The sequence below is a fragment of the Lissotriton helveticus genome, chromosome 7 (genome assembly GCF_964261635.1).
Source record: "Lissotriton helveticus chromosome 7, aLisHel1.1, whole genome shotgun sequence".
Classification (NCBI taxonomy): domain Eukaryota; kingdom Metazoa; phylum Chordata; class Amphibia; order Caudata; family Salamandridae; genus Lissotriton; species Lissotriton helveticus.
Genome location: NC_136068.1, coordinates 713,832,592 through 713,854,448, shown reverse-complemented (window position 1 = coordinate 713,854,448; position 21,857 = coordinate 713,832,592). Strand labels below are relative to the sequence as shown.

Below are 21,857 nucleotides of genomic sequence, written 5' to 3'. Positions count from 1 at the left end.
CTTTCTATTAAATTCATAAGTAGTGGTTCAAAGCAAGAGAAAACAGAAAAATAAAGTACACTCCACTTTGAATCACTTTGCAAATGGCAGAGAGCAAGTAAGCAAGTGTAGCAAGCCATCAAGACCCTTCACATGCAAGCTTTTCCTATATATAAATACACTGGAGTCCCCCAAACAAAAGCTTGTACATTTTTTAATATTACTATCTCTGAAACATTAGCTTTTCTTATTGTGTACGTCCACGTGTTTGAGCCCAAATACCAGCTTGTCATTTTCATCAAGTACGTGTGTACCATAACATGACAACTGCACCTCAGGGATCATCATATACAGCAGTGATCTACTTCCCACATAGATTCAAAGCAAAGACAACACAATTTCAACCAGACACCCATAGAGTGTAGCATGCTACACAAGTGAGCATGCACTTGAACACCCCCAACAAGGCATAATCAGCACTATACAAATAACCTAGTCATATGATCAGAATCCATCTTACATGTTACGCAACACAAGCACATGCATCATACATGCATGGCAATTTCCAAATGTCAGGCATAAACACCTTATGCCCTCTAGAAGCCAAGGGTTGACTCCATAAGTCAGAGATTGACACCGTTATGCCTGAGATGGCCAAAATAATGGCTAAGAGGACGACAATATATCTAGAATGGCCATTCTATCAGGTATGGGAACTATGAATCTATGGCGCCTGCAATATGCAAGTGAAGGCAACCTGATAACAATGTCGCCGTAATGCCCTCAATGTCCACAATAGGTTAAAAATATCTTCTTACAGGGGTCGTGGCCAGGCAAAGTGGCTGAGAGGACGTGATCCACATCAGCTCCGGAGACACGGACCTGACGGACACAGATTCCTCTGTGTGTAGGAGCTATAATTGAAGGGAACACATCATGAGGGTGGCGTGTGGCAGTGGGAAGCCTGGAGCAAACCTTCTCTACAGCACAACGATAGTTGTTCAGCATTTGATTTGAGAGGCCGGACGCTGCAGCGGGGACAAAATGGCACCGCATCCGCTTCTCAAGCGGGATTCCAGAACGGCATGGGCCCGCAGAGGCTGCACTGGAGCAGTTTTCCAACCTCCACAGCGCCAGTTGGAGAGGCTGAGCTAGTTTCCTGAGCTCATGCCGAGTACCCCGGTGTCAACAGGGATAGAAGGCGCGCAGTGATTGACAACGCAGCGAGGGATCTCCTCGATGCTGACGACGAGAGCAGGAGGAGACTGAGGCCCCGGGGCACATCATAATGGTCAGCTGGGGTAATCCAGGGGTTCCCACAAGCAGCGTCCCGTTCTGGGGGAAGAATATGGCTGAGATGCTTACAGGTGGGCCAAGCAAAGGCAATGCCTGATCTTAAAATGGCGCCCAGAGCGAGATTTCAGTGTTCATATAAGGGTCTCCACATCGCGAAAGACTGGTAATGGGACCGTTTCTCTACTCAGTCCTGCTACAGCCTCACCCACACCAAGAGATTTGCATGTTGAAACAGCGGAGCGTCCCACAGCCCGGACCTGCACATTCTGGCTGCCTGACCTTAAGATGGCTGTCCTGTCCTGATTCCTGGAAGCTTTGCTGTCAAGTGCACAGCAACCCAATAGCAAGTCTCTGCCTGCTTCCATTTTACACGAGGGACCGACGAGCTGGAAGGAGAGCTGCGCACTTCACGGGACAGATTTGCGTCGCAGCCCCTATGCCACCAAAAAAAGTATCAAACAAGGTCTCCAACTACTTTGCGACAGCTGAGAAAGGCCCAGCAGACGACGAAGGGGAGCAATCTACCCAAATGGCGCTTACCAGAGATGACCTAATGGCAGCACTGCGAGACTTTAAAACAGAACTTTGCGCGGAGATAAAGCAGGATATACAGGCCTCTCTCGACCAATTGAAGTCGGACCTCTCTGGCTGCATTTCTTCTCTCCAGCAAGATGTAGACGCTGCGGGATCCAGGGTGCTAGAACTGGAAGACCAAACAAAAGCACTTGATGAAAGCGCGGCCAAGCTGCAGGAAACACAACATGATCTCCAGTCGCAACTCCCCTAGTTTCTTATGAAGACGGAGGACTTAGAAAATAGATCCCGACGGGAGAACATTTGAATCCGAGATTTTGAGGAAGGAGCAGAGGAACCAGACTTGGGAGCCTTAGTAGAGGGCCTTTTCACTGAGATATTGAGCCCACGCCAGCTGAACATCAAGATTGACAGGGTGCATCGTGTGGGAAACCTACCAACGGGATATCGGATGCGCACACGGGCCGTACTAGTCAAGGTGCACTCTTTCACGACGAAGGAGGCGATCCTACAGGTGGTACGAAAAAAAGAGGTGACCTCCTTTCAAGGATATAAATTTTCACTTTAGCAGGATTTGGCCCCCTCCACGTTGGCACGCAGACAGCAACTGCGACCAATAATAACGAAGCTGCGAGAAGACAATATCCGTTATAGATGGACCTTTCCCTTTGGACTTGCTTTTGAATTTATTAATACATCACGACACATCACAGATGTGGAAGAAGGTCTACGCATTCTGGGCCTCCCAATCCTAGCCGATGATTGTGTTCAGGGTCTTAAGACGGGACCAGGGACAACGCAAGGAAAGGCACGGCAGTGGCGCACACTCTTCAAAGGCAAACCTACCCCAAGATGAAGGCAACGTGGAAATGCTTGTTCTCGATGGGATGAGAAACTCTCCTTGACTCTGTTGTGGCATCCTGTCGATATATGTGCGAAGAGAGAGGGTCAGAAGAATTTCTACACAACCCTTACAATGTTTTTGTCACAGTGGACTCTGGTCCATGCCACCCATAGAGGCTATTCTCTACATTAAGCAACTGGCAACCGTGGTTTCGGGCTATGACCATGATGCTCGTTACCATATGGTGTTTATTCAAGTTCAAACTTGTTCAGAGCCCGTTGGCTCTGCAGCGTAAAGTTCTTCAGGAACAATTTTATTTTTTCCTTTGGGGGGGTTTCCTGCTGGTGGTTCGGGGCGATTTTTATGCACTTCAGACGCGTAGAGAATACAAGCACTCCATCCAGAGTCAGAGAGGGCACCAGGGAGAATGGGGACAAGGCGGACGAGACAGAGGGAAAGGAATACGGGGAGTAGACTGTAGAGACACGGGAGACATATATTCTTAAAATAGTTTCCTTAGCCTCCTGGAAAGTGAAAGGATTGAATTTGCCCCTTAAAAGGCAAAAAGTCTGGAAATATCTTGCCGATCACCAGTTCGATGTTGTAGCATTGCAGGAAACGCACCTTAAAAAGTCGACTTAGACTCCGTCGTAGAAGCTATCCGTTAATGAATAGGTCAGCGGCTAACTCCAAACAGAGGGGGCTGGCACTCTTATTTCATAATGCAGCTAAGTTTCAACCAGTGGATATCAAGACAGACAGGGATGGCAGGATAATAACGGTGAAGGGGAAACTAAGAGGTAGACTCTGCACACTCATCTCCATCTATGCGCCCAACACAAGACAGGCGATGTTTTTGAGCTCAGTCCTAGATCAGATAAGTGGTTTTGCAGAGGGCCCTGTGGTGCTTATGGGGGATTTCAACCTCACGTGGCATGCCGAGTTGGACAGTACACACCCACACAGAGCAGTTAACAGCAACTTCCCCAAGGGTCTTCAGCAGAAAATGCTGGCCTTGGGCATGAAAGATGCATGGCGATCACTGTACCCCACTATTAAAGACTATTCATTTTTTTCACATGTCCACTTGACCTATTCTAGACTAGATCACATATTCGTAAGTCAATGCATGTCAGGCTCCTTACAGGCGGCAAAAATGCACACGATTAGGATTTCGGATCACAGCCTAGTGACTATTAACCTTTCCTGGGGAAACAGGGAGCAGGGTATTCCAAGATGGTATTTCCCACTCTCAGTAACTAGGGATAGGTTACTGAGGGATGAGTTAAGAGTTGGCATTTCCGAATATTTCAAACTGAACAAGCCCCAAGCCACATCTCCTCAGAATAATTGGGATGCTTTAAAAACAGTCATCAGGGGCAAATGTATCCACACTAAATAAGCGAAGGGCTAAGGAACGAGAAGAGTTAGAGGTGGAACTGGAGAAGGTAGATAAGGCCCATAAGACTGCACCCTCACGTGTGCTGGCGCACCAACTAAGTTCTCTGAAGGGGAAAATCGAGGCGATTTATACAAATAGGGCAGAATGTACATTGCTGAGACTCAGGCAGATATCCTACGAGCGGGGGGGAGTGGGCTCCCACTTAGCACGACAGCTATGCGAGAAAAAAGAGCGGTAATATATTGGGGGCATACAAGATTTGAATGGTGCATTGACTCACTCAGACGAGTCCAAGGCCCACATCTTTTGACAGGTCTATATGGACCTTTACACTGGTTCACCTTCCGACACAGTGGGGCAAAAGCAATACCTAGACTCTTTAGCTCTCCCCACATTTCACCAGCTGAGAGCTATCAATTAAACAAACCCACCACGACCGACAAAGTAAGACAGGCAATCACAAAGCTTAAACTCCACAACACCCATGGCCCTGATGGCTTGACGGTACACTTCTACAAAAATATACACGGCACAGCTCCTCCCTCTCCTTACAGCATTATTAAATGCTATAGCGGATGACTCCGCGGTGTCGACCTCTATGGCTGTGGCCATGGTCACTGTCATCCCCAAAAAACCCACCAGAATTGCGCCTCATACAGGCCCATAGCACTGTTAAACTTAGACGGCAAAATCTTCTCTGCAATATTGGCTTCACGCATAGAGAATTTGGGTCCAGATGTAGGTATCCAAATACCGGTTGGTAACGACCGAAAATACCAATTTCCGGCCGTTACCGACCGGTATTTGGATACTGAGATGTAGGGCATCTTAAAATACAGATTCGGTAATTTTACCGAATCTGGAAAATTACCGAATCTGTAAATTTACCGATTCTGTAAAATTACCGATGCGGTAAAATTACCGAATCTGTATTTTAAGATGTAGGTGGCACTGTACACAGTGTCACAGGGCTTTAAGGATTCGTTATTTACCACCAACTATTAGTTGGTGGTAAATAACGAATACCTGTGTATATGCAAATCTGTGCATGTACACCTGTGCCATGTGGCACACATACATCCCTTAGGGCATGTATGTGTGCCACATGGCACACAAGCCCTAATCAGGGGTGCAACAGGGTGTCAAAGTGGCACCCTGCCACCCTTGAATTATTCGGTATTTACCGAATCGGTAAATACCGATTCGGTAATTACCGAATCTTACCGATTCGGTAAAAAATACAGAATATTTACCTACATCAGATTTACCGATTCTAAAATACCGAATCGGTAAATTTCGGTATTTTAGAATCAGTAAAAATTATTTACCTACATCTAGCCCTTGATGCCTACACTAATCCACTCTGATCAATCCGGCTTCATAAAAGGCAGACGATGCACTGACATCTGGCAGACAATACACCTGATTGAAAAGGTCTCCAAATTTAAAATCCCAGCGATATTGGTGGGGCTAGATGCAGAGAAAGCCTTTGACAGGGTGGATTGGTCGTTTTTCTTCCTTACTTCTTTCCCCCCTCTTATTTGCACTCAGCATTGAACCCTTGGATGCCTGATTTACAGCGAACCCAAGGATTAAGGGCATCCACTTTGGGGGTACAGAGCACAAGGCCTCACTCTTCGCAGACGATATTCTGATGACACTCACGCATCCCGGTCCCTTGCTCAGGCACTACAAACAGAAATGGGTATATTCGAAGGGGGGGCGGGTTTTAAGGGTAATTTGTTCAAATCCTACATTCTGAATCTTACAGTCTCTGAAAGGGAGGCTCAGCAACTCCGAGGGCAAACCTCCCTCCAATGGGCCAAAAGCTCTCTGCAATACTTAGGCATTTAACTCACTCCAAACATCGCAGACCTGTATAAAGCGAACTATCCCACTTTACTATCTCAGGTCCAGCAAGAGCTTAAACGCTGGAAGCTGTTATTGATTTCCCGGCTTGAGCAGATACATGCCATTAAAATGACATTGCTCCCCAAGCTCCTCTACCTATTCCAGGCACTCCCAGTCGACTTAGACCGTGAGTTACTACCACGGCTTCGCTCCACTAAATTCATCTGGCAAGGGGGCAGGGCACGGATTCTATTCCATGTCTTACGACGAATCAAGAAGAAGGGGGGTGTTGCTCTCCCGGACTTTGCACTATATTACAAAGTGGCACCACTAAGAGTGATGGTGGAATGGTCCATGGGAGAGTCCGACAAACACTGGCTCCACATGGATAGGGCTATAGTGGGAAGGACGATATGGGATGTGCTCTGGAAACCGAATAAGGGCAGGCCGGCCAACGCTTACATCAGCACCACAACACGCAGTACTCTTAAGGTCTGGGGCGAAGTCATGAAAGATGAAAGGTGGACTACCTCCCCCTCACCATAAACTCCCATTCATTCCAACCCAGATTTTACCCCTGCAGTGCGGGAAGGTCCATTTGACGGGTGGTGGGAGGGAGGATGCTTGAGGGTCTCCGACCTATTCCACAATTTTGAGGTACTAACTTTTGCGAGCTGCCAACAGGAATTCCATGTTCCGAATAGTGAGCACTATCACTATCTCTAACTCAAACACTGGGCTTCCTAGCCACAGATGAGAGAAGCAGCCACCAGAGAGCGTACACAGATAGAACAATGGATGCGGAGTGCGGGCTCAGTCAAAGGGGCGATCTTTGCACTTTACTCAATGCTATTATCAACAATTCATGCTCCACGTACACGCTATCAATCGTTTTAGGAACAATTAGTGGGGAGGTACATTGCAGAACAGGACTGGCGTCATATATGGGCAGTCATATCCAAACATAATCATTCAGTGTCCTTGAGAGCAGCCCATTACAAGACCCTGCTTGATTGGTATTTATACCCTTCCAAGCTCAAAAAGATATTCCCAGACACTTCTGAGTTATGCTGGTGTGGATGAGGCCTTCTTGGGGATTTTCATCACATTTGGTGGGATTGCCCCGCATTTCGAATCTTTTGGGACGAGATTTTATCATATATTAAAGATATGCTGGGTTACCCCATTCCAACCTCAATAGAGTTAGAGACCCTGATCTTGAAAACCAGACGAGGGCGGACAAAGCTATCTAGTGGGCGTGCCTTAGGGCGGCCAAAAGCACTATCGCAGCAGCATGGAAAAAGAAGGAGGCCTCTGCGATATCGCTCTGGCACTCACGTCTTTGGAACATCCTCACCATGGAATGGATGGCGGGCATCTTCAGGGGCGAATACAACAACTTTTAATACAAATGGGGCCAATTGATTACTTTCCTATCCCACGGTCTCCCCTTGGCAGTATGTCCCCCTTCTGTCAGAGCTGTGCACCTCTTTCAGTTTTAGGCTAACGAACCTCCAACCCGTTTTTAGTGCCCCAATTTGTTAAGGAAGGCCCAATATCAATGAGAAAGGTGCTGCACCTCTTTACAGCTCAAACCTGAGTGTTCACACACGTTCTTCCAATGTTACACCACCACCACCAGGGAAGGGCGGGTTAGGAAGGGGGTTTCCGTTTTTCTTTTCCTGCTGATGTAAAGTGTTTGGGGGCTTCCCCCATTGTTGGGTTTTGTTAAAATGGACATGACTCGCAAGGCGTAATGGGGGCAAGGGGACTTTCCAAAATCAGAAACTGAATCGGTACTAGATGATCAAACATGCGGGAAGTCCTATACAATTTGCAATGTGTTATACCCTTTGCAGAAGTCTTGTTGACTAAAAAGAACTTTGCCCCCACAAAAATATCTTCTTACGTCGCAGCATACAAAATGTCTATATAACCAGAAATGTATGCAAGGTCTTATTTACAAGCCTATTGCACTGCTGGTGTGCCACTTTTTTTGGATGCACCGGCAGCGCAGTTTGCCTGCCCATATTTACAAGGCCACATAAAAGTGACCCTGTGTGACTTTTCAAGTCCTTGTAAGTATGGACCCCTTTCATGCATTACTCTGTGTAAAATGGGGGTTCCATGGGTGTTGCTGTGGGTGTTCCCAAGTAACATGCATGGAACTTGACGCAGACCAATATGTACAACAATTTGTAAAGCTGTGAATGCATCAGAATCCTACGCCTTCCCAGGGGAGGCATAGGTATGTTGCAACTAGGAGAAATACTTGAATTTCTCCTTGTGTTTTCCTCTTTCAATGAGAGCTGCATCCTGCTGCACGCATAGAAAGATGAAAATGCCATTAATGATTGTTTTTGTGAAGTAAGGTGTCCCTTCCTGTATAAATACAATCTTCCCCGCATCACAGGGACCCTTACAAAATAATGCAAGGGTGCCTGCACTGGCGCATGGCAGAGAATTGTGCACTAGTGCAGGGGAAAGTACATGGATGCATCCTGTTGTTGTTGGTACAACGTATCCTTGTGCTTTGAAAATCACGAAGCATGGTGCAGCTAAATGGCTTACGTTACTGTGTCATTTTCTTGTAGATGAGGCCCTAAAAGGGTAAATGATGCATGATACTTGGAATACCCATAGTATACCAAGGAGGGCCATAATATTGCCTAGAATGACCACAATACTCTAAAGATGGCCACATTTTACCAAGACCACTGTATAATCTAGAAACCCACCTCATTTTTTACCAGTGTCACCTCAAACGTCACCTCTCTCACATAGATCAGATCCATCTTTCTATTTCGGTCACTTTTCTGATCCCACTTTCTTCTGCAGGAATCCGTTATTTTTTATACTTCTCTCTACCTTCACTCTTAACACCCTTAACAGTTTCTGCCACACAGCTCACTCTTATGTGTAATGCTTCCCATCACTATCCTCTCTTTGCTTCATTCTTCCTTGCCTTTTAATCACAGTCTTCCTGCCTTCTTCTTTCTTTCTTCCCATTCTCCTTTCTTTAACACTTACTGTAGATTTCCATATGCCTCTTGTTCTTTCTTTTTTACTTTTGCTTTCGTCCTCCTCTCCCTTTCTGTTTATTTCCTGCCATCATCCTCTTGCTCTAATTTCATGGTCCTTCATCTTTCATTTTTCATTTTCATTATTTCTTACATCTTCTATCTTTACCTCTCCTTTCATACTCCAACTTATTTTTCTTAAACTTTGATCTCCTTTTTTCTTCTCTGTGGGCCCAATTCAAAGGCCCGATTCAAAAAAGCCCTCGGTTACAGAAGTTAAATTTAGATACTTAAAGAGTTTGATCAACAAGTGCATTAGTGAATTAATCACATCTGATAAACACATGTATTTAACCTGCTCTGAAGAACAGGGAAAGGGCGGTGAGGATGCTATGAAAAGTCTATCTACAACCACAATGAAGGTACTTGTTTGTTTAAAAAAAGAAATCTTGATTTGATTTTTTTTCCTGGAAACAGTCACTGATTTACGCATGTCGATGTTAAGAGTAAACCTATTTCCATGTCGAAAATAGGCTGGTGATATCCCGAAAATGTAAACCAGAGCAGGAGAAGAGTGTTTTTTCGTAAGAAAAAATATTTTCCTTGTGTGCACAAAAAATCCAATTAGACCGATAGAAAGCAGTTTTACAAGCAATGTAACATCAATGTGTCGTGCCATACTCACCAGCAAGGCTGAAGGCGGAGTGGTGGAGGTTTCGAACTGGGGGAGTCTGTCGGGTTGGGGATCCCTTGGTGGAACCAGCCGGCGTCCCTCCTTTGGACGTGGCTAGGTCGAAGACTGGTCCATCGTACATCCCCCTTGGCACGGCACGGAGCTCTGCCAACTGCAACAAGAGACATCAGATTTAAGGCAAGCAAAAGAATCATACTGGTGCACATGTGAAAACTATTTTACAGTAGTGTCCCAATGGAAAACGTAAGAATATGGGGGGATATTTAAAAGCCTCTTGCGCTGCCGGTGCGTCACTTTTTTGACATACCGTCGGCGCAGTGTGATGCTCTAAATTTACAGGGCCACGTAAAGCCACCCTGCGTGGTTTATTATGGCCTTGTATATGTGGCCCATTTTCATGCAGCACTTTGCGCGAAAGGGGCGTGCCATGGGTGTTGCTGTGGGTGTTCCCACGCAACACCTAAGGATTCTGCCACATACCCAGATTTACAACGTTTCATAAACCTGGGAATGTGTCAGAATCCTCTCCCTTCACAGGGCAGGCATAAAGGGGCCCAATGAGGAGAAGTACTTTTATTTCTACTCGTGAAAACATCTCTCGTAAATGGTTTTGTGCAGGAAGGTGTCCCTTCCTGAACAAAAACAGTCATCCCTGCAACGCAGGCATCCTTGCACCATGGTGTAAGGGTGCCTGCGTTGGTGCATGGCAGCCAATTGTGCACCAGCACAGGGGAGAGCTCAGGAATCTATCATATTGTTGTAAATATGATGCATCCCTGTGCTTTGAAAGTAACGAAGTATGGCACAGCCAAATGGCTTGCGGCACCACGCTGTGTTACTTTCTTGTAAATAAATCCCATGGTTTATTAGCTGCCTCTCATTGAATTTTGAAACTTTAATGTGCATGTTAAATTTAATAGCATTTTTCTGCAGCTTTTAATAGATGTGTTTTACTTTACGCAGACATAGATGTGGGGCTCCAAACTCAACACAACCTACTCCTTAGCACAGCGTAATCGAGTTGAAGCTGCTGAGGTGGAATGACTGCTTTTCACAGATAGTGAAGGCAACAACCATGAAATCCGCCCCCTGTATTATATATAGTTTGGATATGCATGATATAGTGCCTAAAACCAAATAACTGTGACCTAACTTTCTTGCTCTCTTTCCATCAAAGGTGTATACAACACACTTGTCACTGAAAGGATGCTGTAGTGTTTGGAAAGTGACTTTCCCTGCACTGCAGATGCTAAAACTGGCCACTAGGTGTCGCAGTTGCACTCCTTACCACGGAGCCACAGAAGCTGCAGCAAAGCTCATGCACGCACTGTAGCTGCCAGGTTTTCATTTTGTTTACGTGTGAGAGTTTTGCCGGTTTCGGTGTTATTATGTGTGACTTTTAAAGTGCTGTGGGGCATATTTACAAGGGATTAACTCCACACGAACGTCACTTTTTGTGACATTCCTGTGGTGTTAAGTTCTTCGCCTTAATTACAAGGCAGAGTGCAGTTAAGTCACTTAATGAGGCTTAGCACTGCCTTGTAAATAAGGTCTCCTTTTATGCTTCACTTAGCGTAAAAGGGGTGGGCAATGGGTGTTGCGGTGGGCATTCCGCCACAACTCCCATTGATTTTGACGCTGCCCCTTATTTACCAGGGTGGCATAAATAGGAGGCAGAGCCAAAATTAAAACCAGGGAAAACCTGGTCTTAACATTGCCAAACCAGAAGAAATGATTAGTTTCTGCTCGTTTCTGCTGTTTCTATGTGTGCTGCATTGTGCTTCTGCACCAGAGCGCGGCTTCTTGTTGCTCCCCAAGCTGAGCACAATCAGTGGCGGGCCTCAGAAACAGTACGCCGCTCAAATATGCTAATGAGACAAGGACAGGCCGGCCCTGGAGGCAGCCACAGTTTTAATGTTTCTTTGTAACAATTTTATACAAGTAAACAGAGTAGTCGGGCCCCTGATGAGATTTCTATAGCAGCCCACCTCTTCTGGGCTCAGCTCACCCTCTAGTTACAGAACCACCCCTGTGCTGCAGTGCCTCGTGACGCATATGATCTAGCTTCGTGATAAGGCGTGACAATAGTGCATTGATGCGGACACCAGCGCTAAAATGCATATAACTAACCTGCAATGCTTAGTACTTGACAGGGCTGAAGCAAGTGTTTATTTTGTTTAGTGCTTATGGCGCCACATCTTTTTAAGAGCTCGAAAAATAACAGACATGTGCACGTGAAGGAAAATATAAACTATGGCGTGTTTGAAGAGTAGCTAATATCACACGAAGAGCACCTGACCAGCAGCCTTACAAGCACAACTAAATGCAGAGTAACTTTTTAGAAAAAGACAACTTTAAATAGGCTATTGTCCCTGAAAGATGGATAGGGCTGTAGGGCTACGGAAAGGGATGTGACTGACTGCCACTGCCCTAGCGGCTTTTATGACGCACCATCAGACTGTGAAATACCCAGAGTTACTAATGGGCAAAATGGCCTCTGAGATGTTAGGCTCATGCCGCAGGTCAGAGCACTGAAGACATGGCATTGCACAGTCCATGCATCAACTGAATGTGTACTTTTGGTTCCAAGGCTTACCTTGCTCCTGGCCTTAATCCGCTTGTACACAAAGTCTGGGAAAGGGACGCAGGGGATGAAGCGGCCACTGCCTTGGGTGGCATGAAGGTTGCCCTCCTCCAACACAATCTTGCCTTGCGATATCACCACCAAGGGGGCCCCTCGCAACTCCATTCCTTCAAAGATGTTGTACTCTGCTGCCTAAAAACACAGGAGAAAAATGATTTAAGGTTTTCCATTTTTATTTCTGTTGTAAGCCAGCTTCTCCAAGCCAGAAACCAGCACATATGAATTTTGTACTTACTCTGCATAAGCTGCAAGCACTGGGAGGAGTCGATTACAGGTATTGGGTGATGGGGAAATTGAATTAACATCTTGAGGGAAGAAGGGGAGCAGAGTGAGCCCATCAATAATGGTGCAGGGGCACCACCCTGCCTCTCTTTTCCAAAGCATAATGAATATATGTCAAGTGAACAGTGGCGGCTCCTCCGCAATGGCGGAGGAGCATCGCCCACTGCCTGGATCAGAGCCAGCAAATGTAAAATAAAACGATGTTCTTGCGTCGTTTACTTTTCTCTATTTGCTGTCTTTTAGCCAGCGGTGTTGGGAGGGGTGGAGCCGAGGCATGCACTCCACTCCCTAAGTGCGAATATGTTTTTGTCAGCCGTTACAGGCCGACCAAAACACACATGTGCACTTAGGTTTTCTCGAGCCCAGCTGCATTGAGACTACCTGGTCTGCGAGGACATCTTTCCTGCCTGCTCAGGCCAATACCCGCTCTGCTCTGCAGCACGGGGTTTGGATGGGAGTCTGGGTCCCAGGAGCTGCTGGGACCCAGGAAGAGGAGAGGCAACGAATGCGACACTGGAGGTGGCAAGCGGCTAAAGGTAAGTGTTTTTTATAAACAAATAATGTATTTCTAAGCCACCTCCACGCGAGCCCTCCTGCATGTCCCCACCTGTCCCACCACCCTTTGTTTAAGGTGGGCACCGCTGCAGGTGGGGTGTCTGTCAGTTGATAGACACTTACCTTGTCAGGGTTTGGCCGCCAGGCACTTTACCTGCGCTAATGCACATGTGCCTTCCAGCCTGAGGAAAGCTTCAGCAGGCTGAAGGTTTCACATCCCAGAATGCACTGATGTCATCAGCAAGGAAAACCGCAGTAAGGTCCTCACTCTCATGACGAGGAGGAGCTTCACTGATCTGTCAGAACTTGGTGCTTCAGGTTTAAGTCCTACAGCGCCCAGAGCTAGCTGTCTATCACTAACCCCCCATCACAGAGTGAGGTGGGGTCAGCAAGTTTCACTGACCCCACCCCACTCTGTAACACATTAGGAAAGGTCCTCCTCTTATTGGCTGACCCATGACAAAGTTTCCTCCCTGAAGCCTCCAGCAACTAAGAGGCCTTTTTGCTTCTCCCTCCCGCCACCCGCTGTCATTGGTGCGGCCCAGTAAGTGCTTATTGAATGATGTGTGTATGTGTGCATCTGTGTCTGCGTGTGCATGCTGAGCATGGATGTTAAAGTGTGTATGTGCTTTTGAATGGTGAGTGTATGTGTGCATGTTTGTGAATTCATATAGGTGATTGAGTGTGCATGAGGATGGGTGTGAGTATGTGTGTGCCTTTGTAAGTGGATGGATGGAAGACAGTGTGCATATGTGTGCCGGTCCCACTACTCATCCACATTACAGGCCGCCACTAAACACAGCCTAACCATCTACCGTAAAACATGACCCAGTAGCCCACCCGGGACTTGGTCTAAAATGCAGTAGTAAAAATGAAATGTACCTAGTGGGCCTCTCTTTCTGTTAAATGATTATATTTCCATAGCAATGGCTAGTGTGTTTGAAGTGTGGTGCAAAACTATTCTACTTCTCAAACATCATGCAGAAATAGATTTTTACTTTGCGATAATCTTTCTTTTAAATGTTTTAAAAAGTCTCCAATTTGAAAGATATGGTGCATTTATTGGCAGTGAAATAATGTTCCCATATGATGCTCTAAAACACGTCTTAACATTTTTTTAAAACATACCCACAAGTTAATGCGATATACCTGTAGGTGTAATAAAAAAACTGTTGTTTTGTATGTGCCATCTTGTAGGTGGCATTTTTTACGATATCTTCACGAACGCAGGCATATTAAAATACTACCTTCCTCTATATCCTATACAGCAAACACTTTTTTTAGGTTTCGGCTACCGTCCCACTGCGTAAGCAGTGGGTGGGCGGAGCCGAAATCTTTTGTTTGTAGTATGGGGGCCTGAACACGCACCTCTTCTCCATTGGCTGGCCTCGTAAATGCTGGCCAGCCATTGGAGGAGAGGAGCGTCACTGAGTTCAGGGCCCGCGTTGACGCGATTCGGGGGCGTTTCCGTGTCTTTTTTTAAGTCACGCCCTCTCCTCTTCCCATTGGCTGGAATTTTACCTTCCAGACAATGGGAAGGGGAGAGCACGCCCCCGAATCCCTACAGGATGCTGTGCTTTCAGAGCAGCGTCTACCGAGGCTTTTAGGTAAGCCTCTGCCCCCCTTTTGTGCCGTTGTTTCTTGTTTCAATTCGTGATCAAAAAGTGTGTCATGTGCACGTCCTCACACATGGAGACGTCCTGGCAAAAAAAAAAAAATAATCAACGGAACCGTAGTTCGAAAATTCCACACACACTCTGAACATCGAGGTCTTTTCTTAGCACAGCAGCTACATAGACGACTTCAAATTACCTTCTGATTAGAAAACCTACCTTACCAAAACCACATCTGTTCCGCAGCACCACGGTGCCTTTCGTTTGCATCAAAAAAAGCCAGACGAGTTATTTCAAAGCTCCAATTTCATGGCATGAATACTTATGTGACGGGAGACAAAAGAATTTCTAGAGACAAGATAAAACTACTGTCGAGGCAATGGTTCATTTCTGAGCACATTAGTACTGCGTCATAATTCACAGTAATAAGCCTCCCAGATAAGTATTCCAGTCATGCTGATGGACTCGTGCGTGCAGAATGTCAAACACGCGGAAACGCCACTGCACCACCAGCGTCAAAACCAACGAGAGGCGCTGCCAAATCGACCCCGTATAATTGCAGTCGACGGGTATGGCCGCGGACCCAACCAGACTTGCACATTTTCTCCAGCAGTCAATATAATGTGTAATGAACTAGGCACCTACAATTCCTGCTTGAATACATTTCTTAAAAAGGTGTACTGTGAGAGTAATTAACACTAAATACGATATGCGATCACCACACCGAATAGTCCTGAAGCTGACAGTGATGGAATCTGCGTTACCGAGAGAACGGAAAACTAGCTCACTACACTGTTTTTTCTTACAAATGCTCTTAAAACTAAAAAGGCTATTTCCATATCTGCCGGATCAGGCACTGAGGCGGGTCTGTTTGGTAATGCTATATCCTAAATTTAATAATGCCCACGTTCTCAGAAAAAGAGTTAATCATCGATGTCAAATTGCCGTGGTTGCCGGTTCACGTAACTATTTAAATATCAAGTGAATTCACCAGTGTTTGCAGGAGCGTAAACTGACTGAAGGTGTCACTCAGTCATGTATTACACAACAACAAAAAACATGCAATGCCCAACCAACAGCATTATATTCAGGCCCGGCTCTAGCATGGGCCTGGGGTACATTTACGTGGGCCATGGCGAGCCCAGTTTTTGGTCCTTCTGGAGGTAGCCTACAAGTCCTAGATTACATCATATCTACTTCTAAACAGGTGCACAATACAAACGGTTGATTCTGTTGTATACAGAGCATATAAAGGGCAGAGTAGTGGTAAACTGAGCTAAGGTTAATTTTAGGGTTTAGGGGATGTGTACTGGTACAGGGATGTAAGCATTTTGTGTGTTGTAGTCTTAGTTTGCTTCTATCAAATTAAACATACAAACACTGAATGCCAATGATTTGTGAGTTTGAAATGTATGACTGGAAACAATGTCCATGTTAACAGTTGTCATCCTACACACAGAGGTGAAAGCTTCTCGTACCTCCAGAAAGCATCCTAAATGGAATGTCGCATGGTCAGAATTGCAGGAATTGGGATTGAAATCAACAACTCTTCAGGCTGCAATCCTCATGTCTTTTGCACAGGAGTTTGGAGACACTATATCAGACAGAACTGTTAACAAGCATTTACAATGCAACAGTTTCGCCTTTGGAAAAGTTTAAGCTATTGGCATTGTAAATGACAATTTGTATTTATGTGTTGGTTTTGAAAACAGATAAATAAATGGCATTGTCATTTACATTGCAAATAGCTCTAACTTTTCCAAAGGCGAAACCGTTGCATTGTAAATGCTTGTTTTACTTTGCCTCTGCTTTATGACATTTTGCTCACAGGATTCTTTTTTTTACCATGCCTATACCCCTGTAAGGATATCAGAAGGTCGTTATGTTATAAGCTCTATAGCAGATAAGTGAATGTTTCCTTATGAAAATGTTATTATTCAATGTTAATTATTCAAGTTAAAACACATGGAAAAATGCATTAACTGCCTAGGGCTTTTCGAGCTTACACGTAGTGCTAAACACGTACACAATCAGCACAGCCTTCTGGTGGTTACAATGACAAATAATCTATGTCTATTCTTCGTGGAGGCATAAATTAACCCCCTCCCTCTCAAAAGTGATCCTGAAATTCTATAAAAGTTGCAGAAGTCAGTAGATTCAAAAATCCATTTAAATTTCGCCCTCGGTTTGACATTGGATAATTATGTGGACCAAGAACACTTCATGATGAAACTGTGAGGTTTATAAGTGGAACATGAAGATTCAAGCCCAAAAATGATGCACAAGTGAGTGATGTATTAAAACTTGCTGAATACACATCCAAAAAGACCAGAGGCCTCATTTATGAAAAGTGACGCATCGCTGCGTGAAAACAGCGATGCGTCACTTTTCACTGCGCCCTCCTTGCGTCACCAATGATGCGTCATATTTACAGTATGACGCATCATTGCGCAGGGAGTTACAGATACGTCAGTATTTCTGACGTATCTGTATGACGCATTTGTGTCCTAGAAGTGGCGCAGTGAAATCACATAGATTTCACTGCGTCACTTCTACGACCCTTTCTTGCATCAAAACGCCCCCCTTGCATACATTATACCTGGCACAGGTATAATGTGGCGCATGGGTTTACAAAGGGACGCATCTACCTAGATGCGTCACTTTGTAAATATGGCGCAACAAGGCACATTTTTTACGCCACTGGTGCGTCTCAAAAAGTGACGCACCGGCGGCGTAAAAGTGACGCACAGCCTCATAAATGAGGCCCCAGTTGTCAGCACTTAGAGATGAGAGCAGAGCTAATGTTGTATCTGAAAAAAAACACACATCATTTTACTTGAATCTCACCACCCTCATAATTAAGGCCAAGGCCTTAATTATGTTTTTATTTGAAGCTCATTTAATTTTTATTAAGTTTGCACTGCAATGCATTCTGGTCTGTGCAGCTCGAATGCGTCTAATTAACAGATGGGATGGCCATTGGAAATCATGGCTAGAGTATCACTACACCCTTAAGTGGGTTCAAATTCTTAATTTTGTCACACATACAATATTCCACTCACTGATTGATGGCTTTTTGCTGATACAATCTTCACAGCATCTGAGTCCCATATAACTAAGTCACTGTCGGATCCCACAGCGATTCGCCCTTTCCGGGGGTACAGGTTGAAGATTTTTGCCGCGTTAGTACTCGTCACTGCCACAAACTGGTTTTCATCCATCTTGCCAGTTGCCTGTCAAGATAAAAAAAAGTACATTTTTTAGCAGGAATTCCCCAGTGACCAGGTTCATAACCCAAGAGTACATACATAATCGGTGGAAGGATGGGTTTTTGCAGTGGATGGAAGCTGGTGTTTGGGCAGAGAGTAGTAAAGAGAATGAAATCGCCCAATCATTTTAATAAGGGATTCAAATCTTCTGTTCTTGAAGAGTTTGGACAGGACATGAAATTCCATTTTTGGAGTTAATAGTTTGCTTTTTTCTGTCTAATTGATTTTTTTCTAAATGTGAAAAATATCTGTTCCTAGTTATGAGGTTTTAAACATCTACAAGCTATAAAAGGCTTATCTTATAACATAGTAGGAAATGAGAGCGACATTTGTCCCAAACATTCGGGTTTCAAGCACTGAAAACCACACCCACCCTTCACTCCATCCATACAAAGCACAGAAGTTGTATATGCTATACAGGAAGTGATTTAGGCAGTTGAGCCAATGACTTTTATTCAAGGGTCACCCCCCCACCCACGGTTCACCCTTATCTCATACAGCAGTGAGCAGGAAGGTGACATCACCTTCATGAAACGTCTTCTGGCCAGGATTCTTGTGGGTGTTATTTGATTCTGATATCAAATATGATGTGGCCACATATTAGATTATGAAAACTCCACTCAATTTTGGAGTTTGATGAAATGTATTCCATCACATTACTTTCCTAAAGATCACTATTTTTTAAGCCAGTGCATGTGTGTGAAATAAATTATGTTTAAAATATATCTCGTGCCATTAACTTGCTGCTTTTAAATGTTGTGAACAACAGCTGATATTATTAGCCCAGCTCAGCTCCACCTGTTTTAACAACTTTGAATGATTCAAGGGTAAGTATGCATGTATGGGGTATGTACATAGTGCAAACCTAATCAAAAAGATAGCAGGGCAATGAAAAAGGGCAAATGCAAGCATAGAGTCAATGAGCGACAGGTGAGGTAACTGGATAGTGGATTGCTACTGAATGTGATGTAGTGTTCTTTAAAGTGTGTCTTCAACTTTCTCATGCATTGGAGCAGAGTTGTGGTGGATACAAGGAAGTTGTTCTAGATACTGGGTGCACAGATGGAAAGGGCCTGCTGCCTTATTTTTTTCCTTTTTACACTGCTCAGCCTCCATTCTGAATGTGGTTTGACTGAAGGTGTGTTGAGAGCCACAAGAGATGGTGATGTTGTCCGCAAAATAAGGGGAATGATGCCAATGATGGCCTTGTATGTGCTGCTGGTTTTGAAAAAGGTGAAGGCCAACAAGAAGAGAAAATGGAGTTCCATCAGGGTGGGGGTGATATTCCTTCCGGCCCTGAATGAGACGAGTTGTGACATGTAGGATGCATATAAAGGATGTCAGTGTGGAGCCTAGGAGGGCATGGAGAAGGTGTTACCACTTTCTAAATGCAAGAGTACCAGAGATTGAGCAGCAGTTCTGAAGTCACTTTCTGGAAGAAACTGTTTCACTTTCTTTATAAAGGAGCTGGAACTAGTCTGCCTTTGTATTTTTGGCAGTATGGTTCTTCTATGTGAGGTTAGTGTCCAAGGAAATTCCAAGTAACCTCACATTCGGGGAAAGTTGGGGATCAAAAGATGTTAAGGTTCATGTGACTGATCCAGGTTTACACAATTTTTTGTTTATTGTTTTTGAGAAATAACAGGAATTCTGTCTCGGTTGGGTTGAGCTTCATGTGGGTGCTTGGCATCCAGGTCTGGATGAGGACTGGGCAGTCTTTGAGGCTTTGGATGTCTGGAGCTGAGGAGACCTTCATGTTGAGATGTGCATCACTGGTGAATCTTAATATTGTTATTGGTGAGTATAGCCCTAAGGGGCTCCATGTAGAGGTTGAAGACGACAGGAGACAGTGTGGAATTACCAGGGTACTCAGCAGGTAATAGGGATATTTTCAACCTGGACCTGCCCATGTGAACAAACTTATGATCGTTGGATAGCTAAGAGGGGAGCCAGTGAAGGATATTGCTAGGGCTGTAGCTTAATCAATAATATTAGAGGGGTGTCGGTCTAATATATCCCACAAGCATCACAGTGTACCCAACTAAAAAAGAAATGGGGTAGGCAAAATTAGGGAAATTAGCTTAGAGCTTGGAAAAATACGGAGTATTTTTAGTAAATGTATATATAAATAGAATCATCCACTGGCAACAACAACTTTGCACACCCCTATGTGATAACATGGTACAAAACCTAGTTGAATAATAAACAAATGCTAGACCACACAGTAATCCAAGTATGTGACAATGTTTTGGGTTGTTTGCACTATTTTGTAGTGCAAAATGTGTCCTTGTGTTAAAACTTGACTAGGGGTTGCATTTTGTGCTAAAATGCAGCACAAAATGGTTGATTTGCCTTTCATATAATTTCAAAATATCATGTGATTATGCAAAGGCAAAGTATGTGAATTTTGCAACCCCTACATTTGACATATACACAGGTACTCTACTAATGCACATAAAATGTACATTGAAGAAGCCATTCATTTAGGTATTTGTGACTGACAAACTAATGCTTTTGCCAATGCACTCAGTTTCAGATGCTGGGTGCTTCTCCAGTCATTCTAAGACAAACCAACAAAGATACTCGTGCACATACATACAGACACAACACTGACGCACACACACACTCACATGTACACATAATATACATGTTTATGAAAGAGCATGTTCACCTTTGGGTATCTTGAAAGAAGTTTACTGTTACCTACCTCAATTTTATTCATTTTATCGACCTCAGAATGATGAAAGGCGGAGTAGGCTTACCCAGATTCGACTGTCACCAAGAGGTGAAATTACTGTACTCACTCTCAAGTGCACACACATTTATGTGTGCACTCGTTCACGTACACACTCCCACATGCGCACACACTTATGGATATGCTTGTGCCCCACACTCACATGCATACACAAACACACTGATATGCACATGCACACATGCACCCTGAAGGGTGCACACTAACACTAACACTTTTTTGCCTGCTTTAGTGGTCATACTTTATCTGTGAGAGAAAAACAATAGCACCTTCCCTGTTCCAAAGAACCTGCAGGCAGGCTCCAGCTGGTCAAAAGCAGCAGCGACCTCGGAGAGGGAGACACCCAATTGAATGCTGGCTCTGTGCGTTGCAGGAATGACTAAGCGGAGCATATCAGTTTTGAACTTCTTAAATTGGATGCAGACAAGAGCCTACCTTTCTTACTCCCATCTCCTTGTAGCAGCATGCAGGCTCAGCAGCCTGAATCACGGTCAATGCAGCAACAGTTGACCCTAATGCTTCGCATTGGTTCGCAGTGACAGTTGCCCAACCAGCGGACATTGTGTGTTTTCAATGTTGCGAAAAGGCCTAAGACAGGGCCTGCAACGACATCCTATTGTGTGGCCAGGGAAATAAGCAACAGATGAGCTGATCCGACCAGCCCGGCAGCTGTGCATGTTACCCATTGGGAGGGACTGTTCCACCCCACACACTCCCCTTAAGATACGCCACTGGTTTTTGCCAGTGACTCCCTTTTGGGTCTCCGGGGTGTGGATAAGGGTTGGATAAGCAACTGTGTCAAAGGCAGCTGAAAGGTCCAGTCATATTTAGAAACAGGGGTGATCTTTATCTGCGGTCAGGAGAGCATTGTGTAAGGTAGCTGTCTTCAATGAACCCAGATCAGCAGTCATGCAGCAGATGGTTAGCACTGGTGTGATCTCATAGGCGGCTTTCCAATAATCTTGCTGATGATGGGTAGGTGAACATTGGGCCAGTGGATGTCAAAGTAATCAAGGTCTTTAGGAGTGGGAGGATCTGTCCTGTCTTGAGAACGTTTGGGAAGATGCCTAGTGTGAGGGAGGCAGCCATTGACAATGGGGAATAGGGGTGAGAGAGCTGCAC

At 44.9% G+C, this 21,857-nt stretch overlaps 1 protein-coding gene across 2 annotated transcripts in view; it reads right to left on the bottom strand.

The window, feature by feature from the left end:
- Positions 1-21,857, bottom strand: part of DPYSL3 (dihydropyrimidinase like 3) — a 375,973-nt gene that overhangs the window by 19,195 nt on the left and 334,921 nt on the right. For both annotated transcript variants that reach the window (XM_078653034.1, XM_078653035.1), the window contains exons 11-13: positions 17,777-17,947; positions 12,217-12,396; positions 9,612-9,771 (exon numbers count right to left, since the gene is read on the bottom strand). In XM_078653034.1, the coding sequence (XP_078509160.1) occupies positions 9,612-9,771; positions 12,217-12,396; positions 17,777-17,947 (511 nt within the window). The remainder of the gene's footprint in view (positions 1-9,611; positions 9,772-12,216; positions 12,397-17,776; positions 17,948-21,857) is intronic.